This window comes from Diorhabda sublineata, chromosome 3 (genome assembly GCF_026230105.1).
Source record: "Diorhabda sublineata isolate icDioSubl1.1 chromosome 3, icDioSubl1.1, whole genome shotgun sequence".
NCBI classification, from domain to species: domain Eukaryota; kingdom Metazoa; phylum Arthropoda; class Insecta; order Coleoptera; family Chrysomelidae; genus Diorhabda; species Diorhabda sublineata.
The window spans coordinates 18598288-18618053 of NC_079476.1; the positions used below are offsets into that span (position 1 = coordinate 18598288).

The following is a 19766-nucleotide window of genomic DNA, read 5'->3' on the forward strand; positions in this document are numbered from 1 at the left end:
AAGTAGAACTTGAATCTTTTCATATAAAATCGATGATGTATGATATAAATACACATTTTTACCGTCATTAATTGAACCACTTGGTATTCTCCCACCATATTTCATTGGTATCCTAGCTCAAACTTTTTTTGGAATATCCATTTATCACGAGTTTAACGCAAAGTAAGTTTTTTTTGTCAAATTAGACGAATTTCAATTTGGATGATACAAAACAAATCAACTGAGTTTCCAAAAAATAACTAAAAGATTTCGTAACTCAATATAAAAAATTTTAATTTGCCATTTCGTTGCAGCCCTTTTTTCACACAACTCCTCCCATTTAGAATGTCGACGATTTCAAAAAACTTGATTTCGTACGACGACTTTAATCTTTCCTTTTCTCCAAGATTGACTCAATGTTTAAGCAAATCCAGGCACTGAGTAAAACGATTGCGATTCAAGCACGGATTAGACGTTTGAGAAGATCAGTCAGGTCGTAAACATAAAGAGGAAGAGGATTATAAGATCGTCGCGAATATGAAATTTCTATTTTCTACATTGTAAGATAAAAATGCAAGAAAATCGATAACTCCAGAGCGGGTTTCATGGTTCTTGAAATAATTCCGCTACGAATAACTGAATTTAATGGTGAAATGAACCAATGGCTAGTGCTAAGCGACTAGAATTTATCAAAAAAGTAGTCAGGGCTCTCAGAATATTGTTTAATAGGTAGGAATTTGCAGTATTTTTGAATTAAATAAGTAATTTCCGAAATCATGACGATCTCTTCATGTCATACTTTTCATAAGATGGAAACTTGTTTATTGAGAATTTCTAGATTACGATAAGAATACGAAATAAAGAAGTTAATGTTGGGTTGTGACATGTTACTCAAGATCCAAACTCAAATCTGGATTTTTTGTTCCAGAATATATAAATATGAGCGATGACCATGGGAAATGGTTCCATCAGGGCATTTCTAAGATGGAAAAGCGCTATTGAGTGAAAGTAACTTTTGTAATCATGACGAATTCTTCATGTCATACTTTTCTCAAAATGTATACTTACTGATAAAGAATTTGAGCATCGAATAGTCGCTTAATCGTTGATGTTTTTCAAACTAGTTTAAAAACATAAGAAAATAGAAGATATTACTGATAAAAATTAAATATAGTATGTGTTTCTTAAAAATTTTTGATAATTTTCAAGTTGTATTTTCAGGACTTCAAGTGGGTTATACCAAATTTAGCTGATATCTCGAGATGAGAGAGATAATTTTAAAAAAATATAGTTTACCCTTAGTGCCAAACCTTATCAAAGTATCAAGAAACGCTGCTAAGACAAATGTTTTTTCTTCAAAGGTTTATTAATATTTTCTACCATAACGGAATCCAAAAAGATGGTTAGGGATAATTTGTTGGAGATCTAAAATAGGTATTAATCGATAACATAACATCTTGGATGGGGTTTATAATAAAATTATTAGACATATGTAGCAAAACAACAGCAATCGAGAAATTATTCATATTTTAATAAATTCCAAGTAAACCGAACCAACCGGTAGCTCGTGAATATTTTAAACAAAGTATAGTAAATATTACTTAATTTACATAATGTTGTATAGAAAAATGTTAATCAGTAATAATAATAATAAGCATAATAAGTACAGTGGAATACTTATAAACGAAAAAAAAAACAAAATCAAATATTAATTCTTGAAAAACAGGTTAAGAGGTGTTGGATGAAATTTTTTAGTAAGTAATTTAGTGTTTTAACACTTTTTATTAGATTCTCATATTTTTATATACCAACTATTGTGCAAATCGAATAAACCGCAACAGCTATCACGAAAATGTTAAACAATCCATGATCACAGAAATTTTGATTTGATTCATTTGAATATTGTTAGTGACGTATTAGTCAAGTGATGGAAGATCTCCGCAGCTTCTACTTTGAATTCTTAGCAATTCAATTAGCACCGTGAATTCTAGAGGGTTTTGTTTCATAGATTTTAGTTATTGCGTTATTTATTTTGAGTAGGTCTTTCAAATAAGTTGGAATTTCTGAAATTGTTGGTGATATACATACTGAATACACTGTTTACACCAACACTGTCTGACGCACGTTTCGATAACCACGTTATCGTCTTTAGCCCTACAGCAAAACACAGACATTGTCGCAGAACGAGGAAAAGGCCTGCAGAAATGTTAGAAATGGTTACCTCCAAAGTGATTGAAAGAATTCAAAATGAGTTGAGTGATACAACATTGAATAGTACTTATTTAATCTTATATCTGTACTTTTATTTTTTTGCTAATCAATATGTCATTTAAACTTCGGGGAAACGCCGCAAATCCACAAAAAATGCAATGTAGAAAGTTTTTAAGGTAATTTAGGTCTGTCGCAAAAAGACCATTCTGCTTTGGGGATCTTCAAATAAAGGTAAAGACAGTGTAATTGTGAGTTTTGGTGGAATCAGTGTATTCGATAGATCTTTCGAAAGTAAATTGAATTAAGATTGAAACAACGAAAACTGTATGTCAATGTCTTTTTTATTTTCCGATACATTTTGAAATTTTGTTTTAGTTTTGAAAAATGAAGCATTTAATTTTGCTGTTACTACTTATCGAAATTATTACATGCGACGACTTTGAAAGATTTTACGATTCCGTAGTGAATAGAATAAATGAAATTAATCAACATGTGAGAGCAACAAATAATTCTTATATGTACTCAACAAACGATTCAACAATTTATAGTAAGTTGAGAAATTTTGTAAACGTAATTTGTTGATAAAAAAACTTAACTCTTCCTTTTAGAATGTCTCCAGAAATTAGGGCATGCCCCTCTTTCTGTTGTTGGAGCCATGCATAGAGGGCTTCTTCAACTTTTTGGCTTGATTCGAGAGTTTTTCTTTTAGAATCACTTTCTACAGCTTTTACGAAATTTTTAATTTTTTCACTATTTCTCAAAATGTCGTAAACCGTAGCTCTTCCAATGCCATCAATTTCATGTGGGGAAGTTTCAACACGATCGTATCTCTCAATTATTTTCCATTTTTCAGGAAAAAAAGCTACCGAACTGCAACACTTCTTAAAACTAAATAAACTCAAATGTTTCCTATTGGAAATACATACCAAGAAATTAACGATGTAACAGACACACATAAAAACCAAAAAAAAAAAACCCCGAATTTTGACTCAATTGCCGTGTAGTCGGATGACTGAGTGTGTAGGACTAACGAGTTGTCGAACTATCGTGTATCAACTGTATATAAAACCTTACATCAAGTTTAACAAAATTATTGTGATAATATTCCGCGTTCATTGTATCTTAAACAACTGATTTTCCTGATTTCTTGATCCCGAATTTTCACCACTTGGTCTTTTTATTCGATTCAGTACATCCTAGTTCCATCTAAATCCATAACACGGGGCACTACATAGTTTTTATTGTGTATAGAACTTTTCAAATTTTGAACAGAAAGTGCGACAAACAATTTGCACAAATCCCAAATATTACACAAACTCCTAGGGCTAGTTTTTTTATGTAAAAAGCAAGCAAATGAAGGTGAATCCTATCCTACAGTGCCTGCCGTATGGAGATGCCGTGGATATGGATCTTGAACTTCTGTAGGTTGTAGGATTTGGGAAAGACGTGCCTTGGTAGCTAATTATACTTTTTGAGAGCAGAGATCCAAATGTGCGAGCAATCGGGGCCTTGTAGAGGATTAGAAGCAGTTGCGGAGCATATAGCTTTTTGGTCTTGAAGAAAGCCCCAAGTTTTTGTGAAGCTGCCGTAGCTAATTCAGCCACGTGACTACACCAAGACATATTGCTCCAAAACCAAATACGCAACAAGCGAATTTGTGGTAATGGTGATATTTTATGTCGGGATCAAATCCTGAGCTGCAGTTTTCATTGTAAAAAATAGCTTCCTGGGTCTTTGCTGCATTAAACTCATTTAGATTGCTTCCACCCCACTCCAAAATGTTTTCAAGATCGATATTGATGGCGGTGATTTGTTACTGCCACGGATTTAGGTGTTAGCCGAGTTTATTAGAGCGGCTAATCTGAACGACGACATCATTATGCTATCGTCGACAAAACGGTTCGCAGTTTTGTCGAGTAGATTGTTGCTGAACAGGAGAAAGAGAAGAGGTGACAAGATGCATCCCTGGGAAACACCAGCGTTGGTATCAAACCTTGCTGAGGTGTGTCCATCGATAGCGACCTGGATGAATGGGTCTTTGAGAAAGATACTAAGCCAGTTGATGAGTGAGAACGACAAATAATATGATATTAACTTATTTAGAAGGTTGGCATGCCAAACACTGTCAAAAGCCTTTAATATGTCCAGTACTATAGCTCTGGATTCCCCATATTTCTCTATATCTGCAGTCCATCCGTTGGTGATATATGCCAAGAGATCCGCGGTTTATCTATGTTCACAAAAGTCATATTGATGGTTGCTGATGATGTTAGCAGACTCAAGATTTGCTGATTAACGTCTTTGACTGGGACTAAAGCAATTAGACAGTAGTTGTTGGATACCGCTTTTTTTCTCTTTTTTGTATGGGTTGAATACAAGCAAGTTTCTAATCTATTACAACAAACTTTTATTGAATCCTATCAAATTGCAATAAATTGTCCACAAAGTACGTGTTATATGATAATATCGGTAAACACGTGTGTACAGCTTGGCAAACGTAGAACGATTTTGTTACGCGGCAGATAAATAAAAAATATTTACTTATTATCTAGGTCCCTAACTTGTTTCACCGACTGTACTTTTCCAAAATATTTAATTCTCCGAGCAGTAAAACAGTAAAATATATTTGATGAAACATATTTTCAGATGGTGGTAGCTATGATTTTATTATAGTTGGAGGAGGATCGGCAGGATCAGTTTTAGCTTCCCGTTTATCGGAAATTAATGATTGGTCAATACTGTTAGTAGAAGCTGGTGGATTTAAAGATAATTTCAGCGATATACCTGCACTTTCAAGTTTTCTTCAAATATCTGATATGGATTGGGGCTATTTAACAACCCCACAAAAACATTGCTGTTTAGGTAATCATTCAATAACACAAATATAGTCTATCCTGTTTTCATCCTATAAAATGTAGGGGGGATTATTTAATTGTTTAATTTAATTTTTTTTTTGGTTTGACCCATGACCTTCCTTTCTGTTTCGAGTTTTTCCTTGTCCCAAGTTTCTCGTAGTCTTCCTTTCATTTTTTTTGTTATTTTACTTTCACAATTTTTTAAACTGGTACTGTGCTATCCATTTTTTATTTAATTGTAAATCCTCTCTTCTTCTTTCTCCAAAACGATTCCTGAGATCTACTAACTTGTTCCTCCTCAAGCCTGACTCCAAGTTTTTCTTTTACATTTGCCACTACCATTACTTTGGTTTTCTTCTTGTTCATTTTCATTCCGTTTTATGTAAATTTTTGGTTCCGGTTGATTAAGTTTTCTTGTAGACCGTTTTGATTTTCTGATGTAATCATTATATCATCTGCAAAGGCACATTCTGATATAATAATGCGCTCTAGCTGTTGATATCCAATATAGAGTGATTTAGTTTTGTTTTCTGCAACTCTAATTAATTCATTAATGAAAGTTATGAATAGTTTTGGGCTCAGATTGCCCCCTTGTCGCACTCCTTCTTGTATTGTCAATATCTCAGATTTCATTTTTCTACTTATTACCCTATTATTCGTTTCCTTGTATATGCATTTAGAGACGTCTACATTTTCGTTAGTGAGTCTTTTTCGAAATCTTTTTCTATATCTATCAATACAATTTATAATGTTTTGGATGGCACCATTTTTATACAAATAACTGCTTATATATTGACAACATAATTTTTTTATGTTTCTGCTTTCTCGAAATCCACTTTGCGTCTTTTTCAAAGTTGGTTATATTTTAGCCCGCACTCTCTTTTCAAAAAGCTTTACTAGGATATTTGTCTATATTTATTGCTGTTCTTGCTTCCTTTCTTTTTTTGCACTTGTAGTATCAAATTCGTATCCCAATCCTTTCTTCTATTCATTGCCTATTGAAATTTTCCAACAATAACAAGGTCACTTTTTTCTTCTATTATCTTTATTTTTGATTTTATCTTCTCCGGGTGTCTTTCCATTATTTAGCTGTTTTATTGCTGCTACCAATTCCTCTTTAGTTATAAGCTCTTTACTTCCTTCTTGATATTTTGTATCTTCTTTCTGCGCTAAGCAATCTTTATATCTTCTTCTTTTACTTGTATTTTCCCTACCTGGTCCTTAATTGATGTATTATCTATTTTTTTGTTGCCTCTAAGACCTTTCAATACTCTATAGAAGAGTTTCTGGTTTGTTCTACTGTCGAATTCTAACTTGTCCCCAAATTCCTTCAATTTTCTTTGTTTGGAGTGCAATGTCAACTTTTTTACTTTGTCCTTTTCGTCTTTCCCATCTTCTCTTTTTTATTTTAACTTGGGTTTCCTCTCATAAGTCTACCATGCTGCCTGTTTTTTGTTATCGTTTTGTCTGATTGTCCCTCATTGTTCATCATTTTTTCATACCTTTTTGTTATTGTTGGATGCTTTAATTTGTAGGATTCCGTCATTATATTTGGAGGTACAGTTTTACATTATCGACAGAAATTGCTGCTCTGGTTAAACTATAGATATCTTTATGTTCAAAAAAACCATACAATCAAATTATGTAGTGTACAAAAATCTAGTAATCCTTTTTCTTTTCTATTTCTTAGTGATTTCCTCTTTTTAACCCATTTATGTTTTGAACACATGATCTGTTTCTACCATTACATTCAAATCTTTCCAAAAATGTATCGGCTATTTCATAGTTGTTTTTAGTTCTACTTTCAGAATTCTCTCAGTAGAACGCTACCTTTTCGGCTTGAGACATACAGTCTACTGGTTAAGGCATCCTACTCGTTTAATAATAAAATATATTGATTTTTAGGTATGAAAAATAATCAATGTGTTTATCCAAGAGGAAAAGTGATAGGTGGATCAAGTACTATCAACGGGTTGGTTTATACAAGGGGTAATAAAGATGATTTCGACGAATGGGAAAAGTTAGGTAATCCAGGATGGTCTTATAAAGACGTTCTACCATTTTTTATAAAATCAGAAAGGAATGATATCGAGAAAATTGATAAAGGATATCATGGTTTTTATGGTCCTCTTCACGTTAACCTCACATCCCCATCCGATGTTACAACTGAGTATGTTAAAAAAGCATTTAACAATATTGGAGTTAAAGAAGTAGATGTGAATGGAAGACAACAATTAGGGACGTCGATAGTACCTTTAAATATCAATTTCAACAAACGTTGTAGTGGTTATAATACGTTTATAACTCCCATAGAAAAACGTAGAAATTTAAAAATCCTTTTAAACGCATTCGTTTTCAAACTTATATTTAACAAAAATGAAGCAAAAGGAATTTTATATAATAAAAATGGTAAAATTTACAAAGCAACTGTGAAAAAAGAACTAATTTTATCAGCTGGTGCTGTGAATACACCACAGATTTTAATGTTATCAGGTATAGGTCCAGAAGAAGATCTTACGAAACTTGGTATCGATGTTATACATAATTTACCAGGTGTTGGGGCTCATCTACAAGATCATCCCCATTTATTTATACCAATTCGTACTAATATTACTAGAGATAATTTTACTTTAGCGGAAAATTTAAAAAAATATGTTCATGCTAAAACACCCCTTACAAGAGGTTTGTCATCTGAACTAATTTCTTTCACTAAATTAAATGGAGATTCATATTCGAATATTGAATTATTAACGGAGATACCTTCGTCAATAAGTCCTAATCCAAAACAGTTATATAATTCTAAATATAATACAATGAGTGATTTAAATATAACAACAGATTTTTTGATGGGAGTGATATTATTAAAGCCTTTATCCGTTGGGAAAGTTTCTTTGAAATCGAAAAATCCTTCGGATTTTCCTTTAATAGACATTCGATATTTTTCAGATCAGGAAAATATAGATATAAACACAATGTATGAAAGTATCAAGTACGTAATGAAACTAATACAAACGAATGAAATGAGAAAAATCAATGCTTCTTATATCAGTCAACAACGTGGATGTGAACATTTATTATCAAACGAATGCAAAATATCTGGTTATCAGAATGATTGTGATAAAAACTATTGGCATTGTGCTATCAGAAGATACAGTAGTACCACTTATCATCCAGTCGGTACTGCCCGAATGGGTCCTGTTCCCAAATACCACGTTGTCGATCATAATTGTAGGGTACATTATTTTAAAAATTTCAGGATTGTTGATGCGAGCGTTATACCTAATATTATAAGCGGTCATATTAATGCCGTAGTTTATATGATTGCAGAAAAAATATCTGATATTATTAAAGTTTCACTATTAGATAAATACGAATAAATCTCATTCGAGTTTAATCGATGTATCGTTTTGTTAAGCAAGTTATTGTTCTCCAAAATCGATTCGATGTTTTCAATCATTAAAACAAAATAAGAAATATCCTTGTTTTTTTTATATTTTCATCATCGAAATTAGAAGAGTTGCATGAATTTTTTTTTTAATTTTTACATACTTATTACATGGCTATGTAAGTTCCAAAACATGGGGAAAGAAGAATGCAATAGTTGTTCGACACTTACACAATTTGAGCACACAATCGAGCTCATGGGTGCGCAATGCTTCAAACCCTTGGGCCTCAAAGTTGTGCTTTAAACACAAACTGTAGAATTGACGTTATGTGTATGTTTATTTCATTTATTGAATTCATTTCGATTTTGTGTTTTCTACAACAAAATTTTCTTATATTATTAGATACAGAGACACATTGAGAAAGCATTTTTATTCAATGGAGAAGACAACAATCAATATTTCAGAAATACGCACGGCGTTGTTTAGACCATAGGCGAATAAAAACAATAAAATTGTACAGACAAATATGAATTTAATAATGAAGATTTAGATATACACAGTAAGTTATTTTAAATATATTCGAATGTTTAATTAAGGAAAATATTCAGCAATCTGTTAATACAATAATAATAAGAATTGCTGAATTTACTAGAGTAAATAAATTTTCCATTTATCGATCATTCACAGAACCGAAAAAGATGTCAAATTGCTGTTCGAATGGACCATGTTCTAAATAATAGTACACGCTGGAAGCAAAGACGGTTTCGTGTCTAATGCGTTATTAATATCTGTTAGAAAAATTAAAATCTGTATAGCTGATTATCATGACGATATGACAGCAGAATTATTTGAAAAGTGATTTAATGAACAGTTTTTACCTAACTTTCCACCACAGTCAGTGGAGAACGTGAATAAATAAAAACTGACAGAAAAATTTAAATAATTTAGTTAAGTATAGTGTAAAGTGTTTAAATAAATTAGGTGAGTAAAAACAGTGTTTATAAATTCAGCCTACGAATAGAAAGAGTATAAATAAATATGAAAAACATTACAATATTAGTATGCTAGGTACTCAGAAGTTAAAATAAATCTGTGACCTGCCAACTTTGTTAGGAAGTTAGAAAATTTGCTTGTCAAGTTGATGCAATGCAAATTTCTTTTAAACACTTAGAATAGTATTTTAAATATTGATGAATATGTTTCGGGAGAAACTTTTCAAGTATTCTAATTAAATCTAAAGCTTTGACATCTCAAAAAAATCACCCTTTGAGTTCTCAGAAAGCAAATACTTTTAGAGGAAACTTGTTCATTTTCTAAACGTTAAATAAGAGCTGCAAACATATTCGAGTAAAGCTATTTATTTTCCGAGTTTCTTTAATGAAAATTCGTGCAAATATTTGATTTAACAAAAAATATTAGACATTCATAATTTTTAAGGAATATCAACTAGAAAATAATTGGTTAAAGTATAATAGGATACCACAAATAAAATATACAGTGATTCGTAATTTTAAAAATTTCAATAAAATGTTTAAAATTTTTTATTCCTAATTTAAGAAATAATTTACCAAAAGATCAAAACGTATCTTCGAATGCATCTATAATATCCTGGATAGTTTATATTAACTTCGTTTCAAAGAGAAAAAAAAATATTTCCAAACATGTCAACAATAAGGTTTTCACATGTGAAAATTCTTACAATCAATACGCCTGTCTGTTGAGCTATTTTCAGAACACTCGTTATCTCTTGGAAGTCGGTTTTTAGTTCAATCTGTGTTCAAACTTCGTTCTTTTTTACATGAATTATCTTCCTTTTGTTTATCATTATCTGGTAAGTCATACATTCCACAAAGTTTAGATGAATATTTTGAATAACGTTTGTTAATTGTTTTAATTGAATATTTACTAACATTTGGATAATGACAAATAGAGTGCTGTCCAACTAAGAACTAAAAAAAATTATTGATGTCGATGACGATAGTGGTACCATCAATTATTCTGACAGTGAACTGAATCAGAAGATGACAATGTATTTGTAGCAAGCAAAGAATCTGATATTCAAAATGAAAACAATGAGGAAATTGGAAATGAAAATGAGACTAAGAAACAAAAGCAATTTTTACTTTTACTGATTAATATGGAACGAAGAAATCCATTACATAAAATGTGCCTTCCACCAGGAAAATTTTTAGAAGACCCAGTGGATTGTTTTTATTTGTATATAACAAATGAAATATGGAAGTTTTGTGATACGATGTAAGCTTCTTTGGACCATCTATGGACCGCCAATGGGCTCGAATAAATTCAAGTTTCTTTTACTTTTAATAAAATTTGACAATAATGAAACCAAATTTGAAGGCCGTAAAGTGATAAGCTGGCAAAAATCCTAAATATATGCTATCAAATAAATACAAGATTCAAAAATATTATCTACAAAATAAAAATCTTGCGATCGATGAACAATTAGTTTCATCTTTTTTTAAACTATCCCGAAATTTTCCAAAACACATGGTAATTATTCTAGTAAGGCTAGTAAGTCTATCTGTTCGACTATAGCTTTACCAATGTAAGAATCCGTATTTCAGAACCCGATCTTTCTTGCAGTGACCTTCATTTTTTTTTCTTGGTAATCTCAGGTCAGTTTTATTATGACATCCCAAGCGACGATTTCTCAAACGGCGATGATGATGTGGATAATAATGATGATATTCGAATATTTGAATAAAGATTATTTACTTCGGGTGATTACTTACCATTACTATAGATTACGTAATTACAAATAAAAATATCCATCCGACAAGAATATAGGATACTAGATCTCTAACTTCTGCAAATGCAGAAACAAACCATCAGCTTGTAATGGCAAAAATGCGAACAACCATTCAACGTTCTTGTAACAAACCTATCGAAGAAGTAAGCAAATTGAATATAGAATCCCTATCAGACGAGTCGATAAAATACCTTTATCAACAAAGGCTCAGAGAGAAAACTGTTGCTAATAATATCCAAGAGACAGATGACATCGAAACAGCATGGACAAAACTAAGAACTAATATACTACAAGGAGCAGAAGAAACCTGTGGAAGAAGGACTATAAAAAAGGGGAAAGAACAAATACAAAACCGTGGTGTAGACAAGAAGTCAAGATCCTAGCCGAAGAGAAAAGAAAATCGTACCTGCAATACAGATCCAATGCAACATCGTATAATGACTATAAAGCTGTAAGAAATAGAGTCAACGAAAATATTCGAAAAATTAAAAGAGATCACTGGGAGAAGTTTTCGAATGATATGGAACATGACTTATATGGGGGACAGAAAAAAATGTAGAATCTTCTGAGGGATAGAAGAAAACCATTAAACGAATACATACAAAATACAAAAATCACGGCAGACGAATGGGAAAGACATTTTGAAAAACTTTATAGTTCAACAAAAGCTAACGTATCAGCACAGGAATTACCCTACGAAAATGAAAATTTCAATGGAATACAAAATAGGATTTTCTCCCTGCATAAAATACAACAAATGATAGCCAATAAACAAAATGATCAAATATGGAGGCGACACACAGTGTGATGAACTACAATTCCTCTTCAATAAAATACTAGAGGTCAAAAATGTACCTCCGAATGGAAAGAAAGTATTCTGATACCGATTTTCAAAAAGGGAGAATAAACCGATCCCCAAAATGATCGAGGCATTAGCCTGATGAGTACGGTTCTGAAACTATTCACTAAAATCTTAGCAGAAGAAGTAATGTCTACCGGGATATGTGAAGAACAGCAAGGTTTCAGAAACAACAGATCTGCTATAGATGCTATATTTATAATGCGCCAAATAACTGAAAAAGCCATAGAGTTTAATAAGGCAGCTTTTATGTGCTTCATTGATCTCACCCAATATAATAAGAGTTATCGAAAAATTAACACCGATAATTATACCTTTGTGAGAACGGCAAAGAAATTAAGCAATAAAATACCTGTGTTAACTGGTATCAGACAAAGAGATAAAAATACTATGCTATGCTGATGACGCAGTAATCATCTCGGAAGACGAAGATAACCTACAGAAGCTCCTATATAAATTCCAACAAATAGCGAACACGTACAACATGCAAATATCCACAAAAAAAACAAAATCTCTCACAATATCTAAAGAACCGAGAAGATGTAAACTAGCGATCTACGATCAGAGCGTAGAACAAGTGATGTCCTTCAAATATCTAGGGACAAACATAACAAGCGATAGAAATCTAAAGAAAGGAGTAAAAGCACAAACAACGAAGACAGCAGAGATACCTTAGAGATTTAATTTGGCGAAATAAATACATGAGCACAAAATGTAAAATTAGAATATATAAAACTTGCGTAAGGCCGGTCATGACATATGCAATAGAAACTAGAGCGGAGAACACAACCACTAAACGGCTCCTAAGAACAACAGAAATGCGAACTCTGAGATCAATAACAGGACATACGTTACACGATCGGAAGAGAAATTAAGAAATAAGGGACATGTGCGATATTCAGGATGTAGTAAGATGGACAAGAAGCCGCAAAAGAGAATGGAGAGACCATGTTGACAGAATGTCAAATGAACGGTTAGCAAAAATTGCAAAGGAAAAGAAACCAGACACAACTCGACCTCCTGGGCAACCACCTATAAGGTGAAATGAAAGCTGGTCCTCAGCATCCCAACTACCAACTATTCCTGGCAAACCCTTGATGAAAATACAGGACCTAGTCCTAACGTAAGAAGAAGAAGAAGAAGATTACTTATCATCATTTGATAAATTAACATATCTACAGTCACTTTGGTTTGTGCTAGTAATTTTTTTCCTTTTTTTTCCACTTATTCCTGTTCGAATATTCTAATTTCTTGTGTCGGTCTATATGATTCTCCCACTTTTAAGGAATTCATTTCATTGTAGAACTATAGATTATAAAAGATTATGTTACAATTTTTGGAATTTTTGGAATTTTTGGAATATTGTAAATAATTCGAGCTGTTTTCTTAGGAAGCGAATTCACAAATATCAATCGTGTATAACCGGCAAATAACCACACTTCAGGGCCACGTAACCAAAAATAGACTATTTTTAGAAAAAACATGTACATATCTATTTTTGTGAGAATTTTCACTCTCAAATATCAACTCAAAAACTACTTGTGTACCAAAAATTATTACTATTGGGTTTAATGCCAGGTTTTAGTAAAATTTTGGCTACAGCGCCCGAACTATTATCAATTTTTCAGAAGCAAATAGAGAAATTTTAAGCTTTTCTATACTCTGCCGTATTTCATCTTTTGAACAATGACTGTTGATAGCCTGTGAAAAATATATTGTTTTTGTATGGTCTTCAGTTTTCATTCAAAAATGTTTTTCTTGAATGAATTTTTAAACACTATCTTATGTTCTTAATTTTTTTAAATACATTACACTACACTTGACTAGTTTATATAATTCACTCACTACTATCACTTCATTAACTTTATTTAAATTTTTCGATTAGTTTTCTTTACTACGACTATTTATTACAAACTAACTAAAATGCGTTACACAAGCTCCTTCCTAGGAATTATTCAAAAGAAAAAATATAAATAAACCGCCTGCTATAATAAAAAACGGATTCCGCGGCTTATAAAAAGTTTGCGTCGCGCAGGATTCACGTCAACAGTAGAATTTATAACTGAATGTGAAATCTGGGGTTTTAACTTGATTGGTAAATTCTTCTAAATAACATAATTTTGATTTGCGAAAAAACTGTATTTTTATTTTCAGATTATAATTGAGTACTCAAATTTAATCTACTATGACATATTAACAGAAAAATTGTACTCGCAACTACTATCTTGTGGAGAGCTTTCTCACATATTAACTTCAATATATTCTCTTTATATTTACAGAAAAAAAAATATTCAAACATCGCTCGTCATATGATAATTGGCCTATTCAATATGTTCAAAATATAATAGACTTTGATGAACTTTAAATGACCCACAATTATTGTACTTCGCCAAACGACCCTTACATAGTCACAAATAGGAATACAGAGTAAAACATCATCAAGAAGGGTCACAGTTGGAACCCGAGGGCAGCGAAATAATGCAGACAAATTAATTGAAGTCCGCATTGAATATCAAAGTTAAGATGTAGGATACTCCTTGATTACCCTCGTAATGTATGCATTCAGAACTCAGAGGAACCCGTAGAATATAAATTAATCAACATAAGATAGAAATTTGTTTCAAATACTAACACATGAATATTTTCTAAATACAAGATATCAGTGTCGACCCTCCACGAGGGTATAATTTGTTTTTCATACACGAATCAGATGCGTATTAACTAGGTTATAATCTGGGAGCGGTCAATGCTGCTGGCGTTTTTGCGAGAAACTGGTAAGTTTTGTTTAAATCGCAATTGTATGAACAAATTATGAACAAATTGTTTTTTCGCTTTGGACAATTTTTTATATGTCCCATTTTAAGAAGATAAGGTCTCTTGTGATTTTTCCGTATAATGCATAAAGCGACGATTTTCACTAGCTTTCGATGTTAATAACATTTGACCAACTGAACATTTTTTAAAATCGAAAAATCATTCTTGTTCTTTGAACCTTACTTAACAAATTGGTATAGTTAGATATTAGTGCAGGTCCGGCGTTTAGCACTTTTCGCGATTGATAATTAAGCGCTTTCTCTACGTTGCTGCGCGTGGCGATAAGTCTCGATCACCGCGCGCCGAACGCAGGCGGCTCTTTTCTGGCTTGCATAATATGTCGTTAATTTACGAGGGCCGTTTTTTTTCAATCACCGATAGGCTATAAAAAAAGACTATTTACTAGTGAAAATTATCATTAATTGGCATTGCCGGAAGTTGTCGAAGGGAAGACATTTATAATTTAGAAAGTAGATGATGTAGTTGATACTGGTTCTCAGTCAGTGGTTCATATTAATCACACAAAAACATATACGACGGGTTTTCACTATAATCAACAGCAATGCGATGCAATGTGTTCAGAAAATATAAAAATTTGCGAACAAACCTTTCGCTAAAAGTACTTTTAGTAGGCTGGAATACACACTGTTAGTAGGGCATCTAAAAAATTTGCTGAGTTCCTCAATCTTGAGCATCCAGAAAAGTACACCGAACATTGCTTTAGAAAGACGTCGACAACGCTGTTGGCCAACGCTGGGGCTGATATTAACGTTTTAAAACGGCATGGTGGATGGAAGACTGGCTGACAAATATGTGGAAGAATCCGTTGAGAGCAAAAAGAAAATAGCAAGAATGATACAAGGGGTGAAACTTTTATACAAGTGTTTAACCAAAATCATACATCTTCCAGCATTACTGAAGATAAAGAAGTACATCCAGTAACTTCTACATTTCTACACTAGTTGCACCATTATTATTAACATTCAAATTCCGGATTCGAATTAGTACTGTAAAGTAGACAGTATAGTACGAAAAGTTATTAACATCGTCGATTTTTCGACTTTCAACAATTTATAAATTCTCAAATATGCATTATACGGAAAATTGAAAAGAGACCTTATCTTCTTAAAATTGGCTATATTTGCAACAACAAAATTGTTCGAAACAAAAAAATCATTTGTTCATAATTTGTTTAAACAATTACGATTTAAGCAAAACGTACCATTTTTTTGTCAAAACGCCGGATATATTTGGATTCAACTGCTCTAAATACATTATTGTATTATCCACTGTATTATCCTTGGCCCAATGATTACACACGGCAGCATTGACCGCCCCCGGACTATTATTCACTGTCTTTATTGATTGTCTTTTCGTTGAGTATATATTTCCACAATTTGTGTGTTTATCATCATCCTATCAATGATGAGATCTCGGCTGGGTATTTTTATACTGTTGTCGAAAAGCTGTGTCTCTATAAGTACATTATCATTGTGCACTTTAGAAATTTGTTGAAACGGCATGATCATCTTAATTCCGTTACCAAAGAAGAAAATATCTTTTGGTTTTACGAACATATTTGAAGAGAGAAAATAATATAAAACATACTTACTAATGGAAATATTCTAACGTGTTTATTTTCAAGCTAGACTTACCTGAAACATAGAAAAGTCCATAAATTTCAACTGAAATGATTGAAATTAGAAATAATAAGAGTTTAAATACATAAATATTAGCGAAATACAATGTTTATGTCTAGAAATATCTTTATTTTTAGAGTAATGCTTCAAATAAGATAACAATTTGGCACTTGAATGGTTTTATATCTTTTCCGACTGATTGAAGACGGATTAATCATTTATGTAATGCCGAAACTACTGAATTTATAATCATGTGCACTGTTAATTCGTTTTACAAGGTCAAAGGAATTTTTTTTTTAGAATTTGTTACTGCCAAGAGAGTTGGATAGAGGATGGAAATTTCTATATACATAAATCCGTCAGATCTTAACAATTACGTATAAATATTGAACTTATTATAGCCCTTAAAATGATCACCTTTTCCTCTATTAAGATGTATTTATTACTTCTTCTTACGGTGCCGTATCAAGGCCCCTTTGACGTTGGTGATCAGCATGGTAAAACTCTCTCTAACTTGAGCTAGTCTAAATAATTGTCCTGCTTCTCTTATCCCAGTCTATTCTCTAATATTCTTCAACCAAGATGCTTGTTTCCTTCCTATTTCTTTACTACCTTCAACTTTACCCATCATAATCAACTGGAGGATACTAAACCGGCTACCTCACATTATATGTCCCAAATAAGCTATTTCCTTCATTTAATGTTATCCACCAACTCACGAGCCGCTTTTGCTCTGTTAAGGACTGCATTGTTTGTTTGCATAGCTGTCCTCTAAGCGATTAATGGTATTCCATGCTTCGATACTATATAAGAGAACTGACCGTATGTAACATTTGATCATCCGTTTTCGGAGTTGAATTTTGAAAAGCTTGGAATGTTAACCAGATTGTCATCTGCATCGCTCTGTGATCCTTGGTCGCTGATCTCGGAATCTGAACTTGATGGATCATGAGGTTCAAAGTTCCTGTCAGCTCCAGAATCATCACTTGAAAACGCATCTACGGACAAATCGGACATATTGCTGACATATTTGCTACCTCTTCCAATTCAGCTTGAGTCAACGGACGCTTTGAGTTTTTTTTGGACACACTGAGAAATACATAACCTTAAGAACTAATAAGCAAATATTTCAAAAAAAATTACCTTGTTTTTCTGTGAAACCATGTTTTGTAACAACATGAAAGAAACTTTTGCATGCAAAAGACTCAGAAAACACTTATTTTTTTAAAAAAAAGGCAATATCAAATGCACGTCTTAGCTTGTGAACACAACCACACTCAGCATATCAAAGGCCACTCAAGTGGTCGTGCGAGTTTAGACCCATTTCTCTTTCAATGGACTTTAAAAGACATTACAGTCCATTCAAGTCGTCACACAGTACGTCTGTATCGTCTGCGTATAGTTTAGCGTTAATTTTTTATTTATTTATTCCACCAAATTGTTGAAACATCTTACTGGCACATAGCTTTGTTTATATGTATATTCAATCTCTGCTTCTTCACGAATTTCGTCATCAATGACTACCCTGCAGCATTTTTTTTTTCAAATTTGAGAACAAAAAGAAGTCATACGGGATGAAATCTGTAAAATACGGCAGCAGTTCTTAGCCCAATATAGCCGTGGCGAGGACGGGACTATGAATCGATCGATTGGATTTTTTTCAATTCGGCGATGAATTGATTGATTTGAATCTATAGATCTATACAAAATGAAATGGAAACTAAAAAGCAATTATCAGGTTTTGAATGGGGCAACAAATAAGTTGTGAATAAATATTCTTTATTATTACTGATGAAATTAGCATTTTTATTAGAAAAAACTTTTGACTAAATCAGTTATGTATGTCACGATCTCCATTTTTATCATTAGATTGCTTTTGTAAGAATTCATTCTTCTTTATTGTACCGTCAACGTTCAAATAAAGCGTCAGCTTGCATCCCCTTTTTACATGTTCATATCCAAAATCAGAATACCCTTTTTTCATTATCACATACTATTTAGGGTGGATTTTATTAAAAAACCTATGTATACAAGGTCAAATATAGATGTAAACAGAAACATCCCGTAATCAAATTGTGTTTTGTGTTGTTTCTTTTTAAGAGTTAGATGGTAAAGAATTCGATACGAAGTAACAGATATGATGAATAAATATAATCTAGCTCGAGGCTCGTCCTACTAATCAGGATATATTCCAACACAAGGGTGTCTTTTAGACAGCTTAAGGCAGATATGTCAAAGATACGGCCCGCGGGCCGCTTCGGACCCATGGGCCGTATTAATAAGGCCCGCGAACGCAATGTGTCACAGAAAGTATAATAATGTTTTATAGAACTTTTAGACTTCATTCAATTCCTCTCATGATGTTTTAAAAAATCGTACTCTCAAATCTACGGATGTTTATGAGAAATTTCAAGAGCAGTGTGTGCCTAGATAAGCAAGAGAAAAAGACAGTATCGCCATCTCTTAGTAGAAAGCGGAAATATCCTATTATTTTTGTCGAGAACGATAGAATCTTACACGCGCTTCGAGTCTACACTAGAACCTTACTTAACCATATGAAACGAGTGCGGCGGCGCGACGTGAGTCAGTTGAGTCGAGTAATCGAAGCGGTACGGTTGAAGAAGGTTTTTAATTGTACTGCGAAATAGTGATTGTGAAGGTCCTGTGCATTTGTTTGTGTTGTGCGCGTTTGATATCCATAATTGTTGTGTCGAATTCCATAATTGTTACGAATTTGGCCATGTCACAAAAACGTAAAGTTGATAATGACTTTTTCGACACATTGTCATCTTGTCCTGTTGAAAGTTGCCGATTTTTCATTTCCTTCTCAAAAGTCAATAATTCAAAATATTTCGCTCTCAAGAAACACTGTTGCTTCAAGAATAAATGTTTTATCTCAAAATTTAGTTCTTCAACTGAATGAGAAAATTAAGGAATTTACAAACTTTTCACTGGCTGTTGACGAGAGCAATGATACTGTTGATACAGCTCAACTTGCTGTTTTTATACGAGGCATTAACAGTAACTTTGAAATAACTGAAGAGCTATTAAAGTGCGTTCTATTGACAGGTACTACAGCGGCAAATGATATTTATTCTGTAATTGAGCATTTGATAGCAGAATATGAACTTGATTGGAACATTCGGGCGTTATAACCTAATTTGAAACAGAGAACATCAGAGAATTTTGTGAGATTTCGCTGTATAATTCATCAGGAATCATTGGCATCCAAACAGTGAAAAATGGACCATG

At 32.7% G+C, this 19766-nt stretch overlaps 2 protein-coding genes across 5 annotated transcripts in view; one reads left to right on the forward strand and one right to left on the reverse strand.

Moving 5' to 3' along the window:
- LOC130442020 (fasciclin-2-like) overlaps window positions 1–19766 on the reverse strand; it is a 283194-nt gene that overhangs the window by 187110 nt on the left and 76318 nt on the right. The gene's annotated exons all lie outside the window — the stretch shown is intronic.
- On the forward strand, window positions 1595–8519 carry LOC130442021 (glucose dehydrogenase [FAD, quinone]-like). The gene is made up of 4 exons (XM_056775977.1): window positions 1595–1733; window positions 2566–2737; window positions 4837–5052; window positions 6951–8519. Exons 2-4 carry the CDS (start codon window positions 2575–2577, stop codon window positions 8420–8422), a joined length of 1851 nt encoding a protein of 616 aa, XP_056631955.1. The 5' UTR covers window positions 1595–1733; window positions 2566–2574; the 3' UTR covers window positions 8423–8519.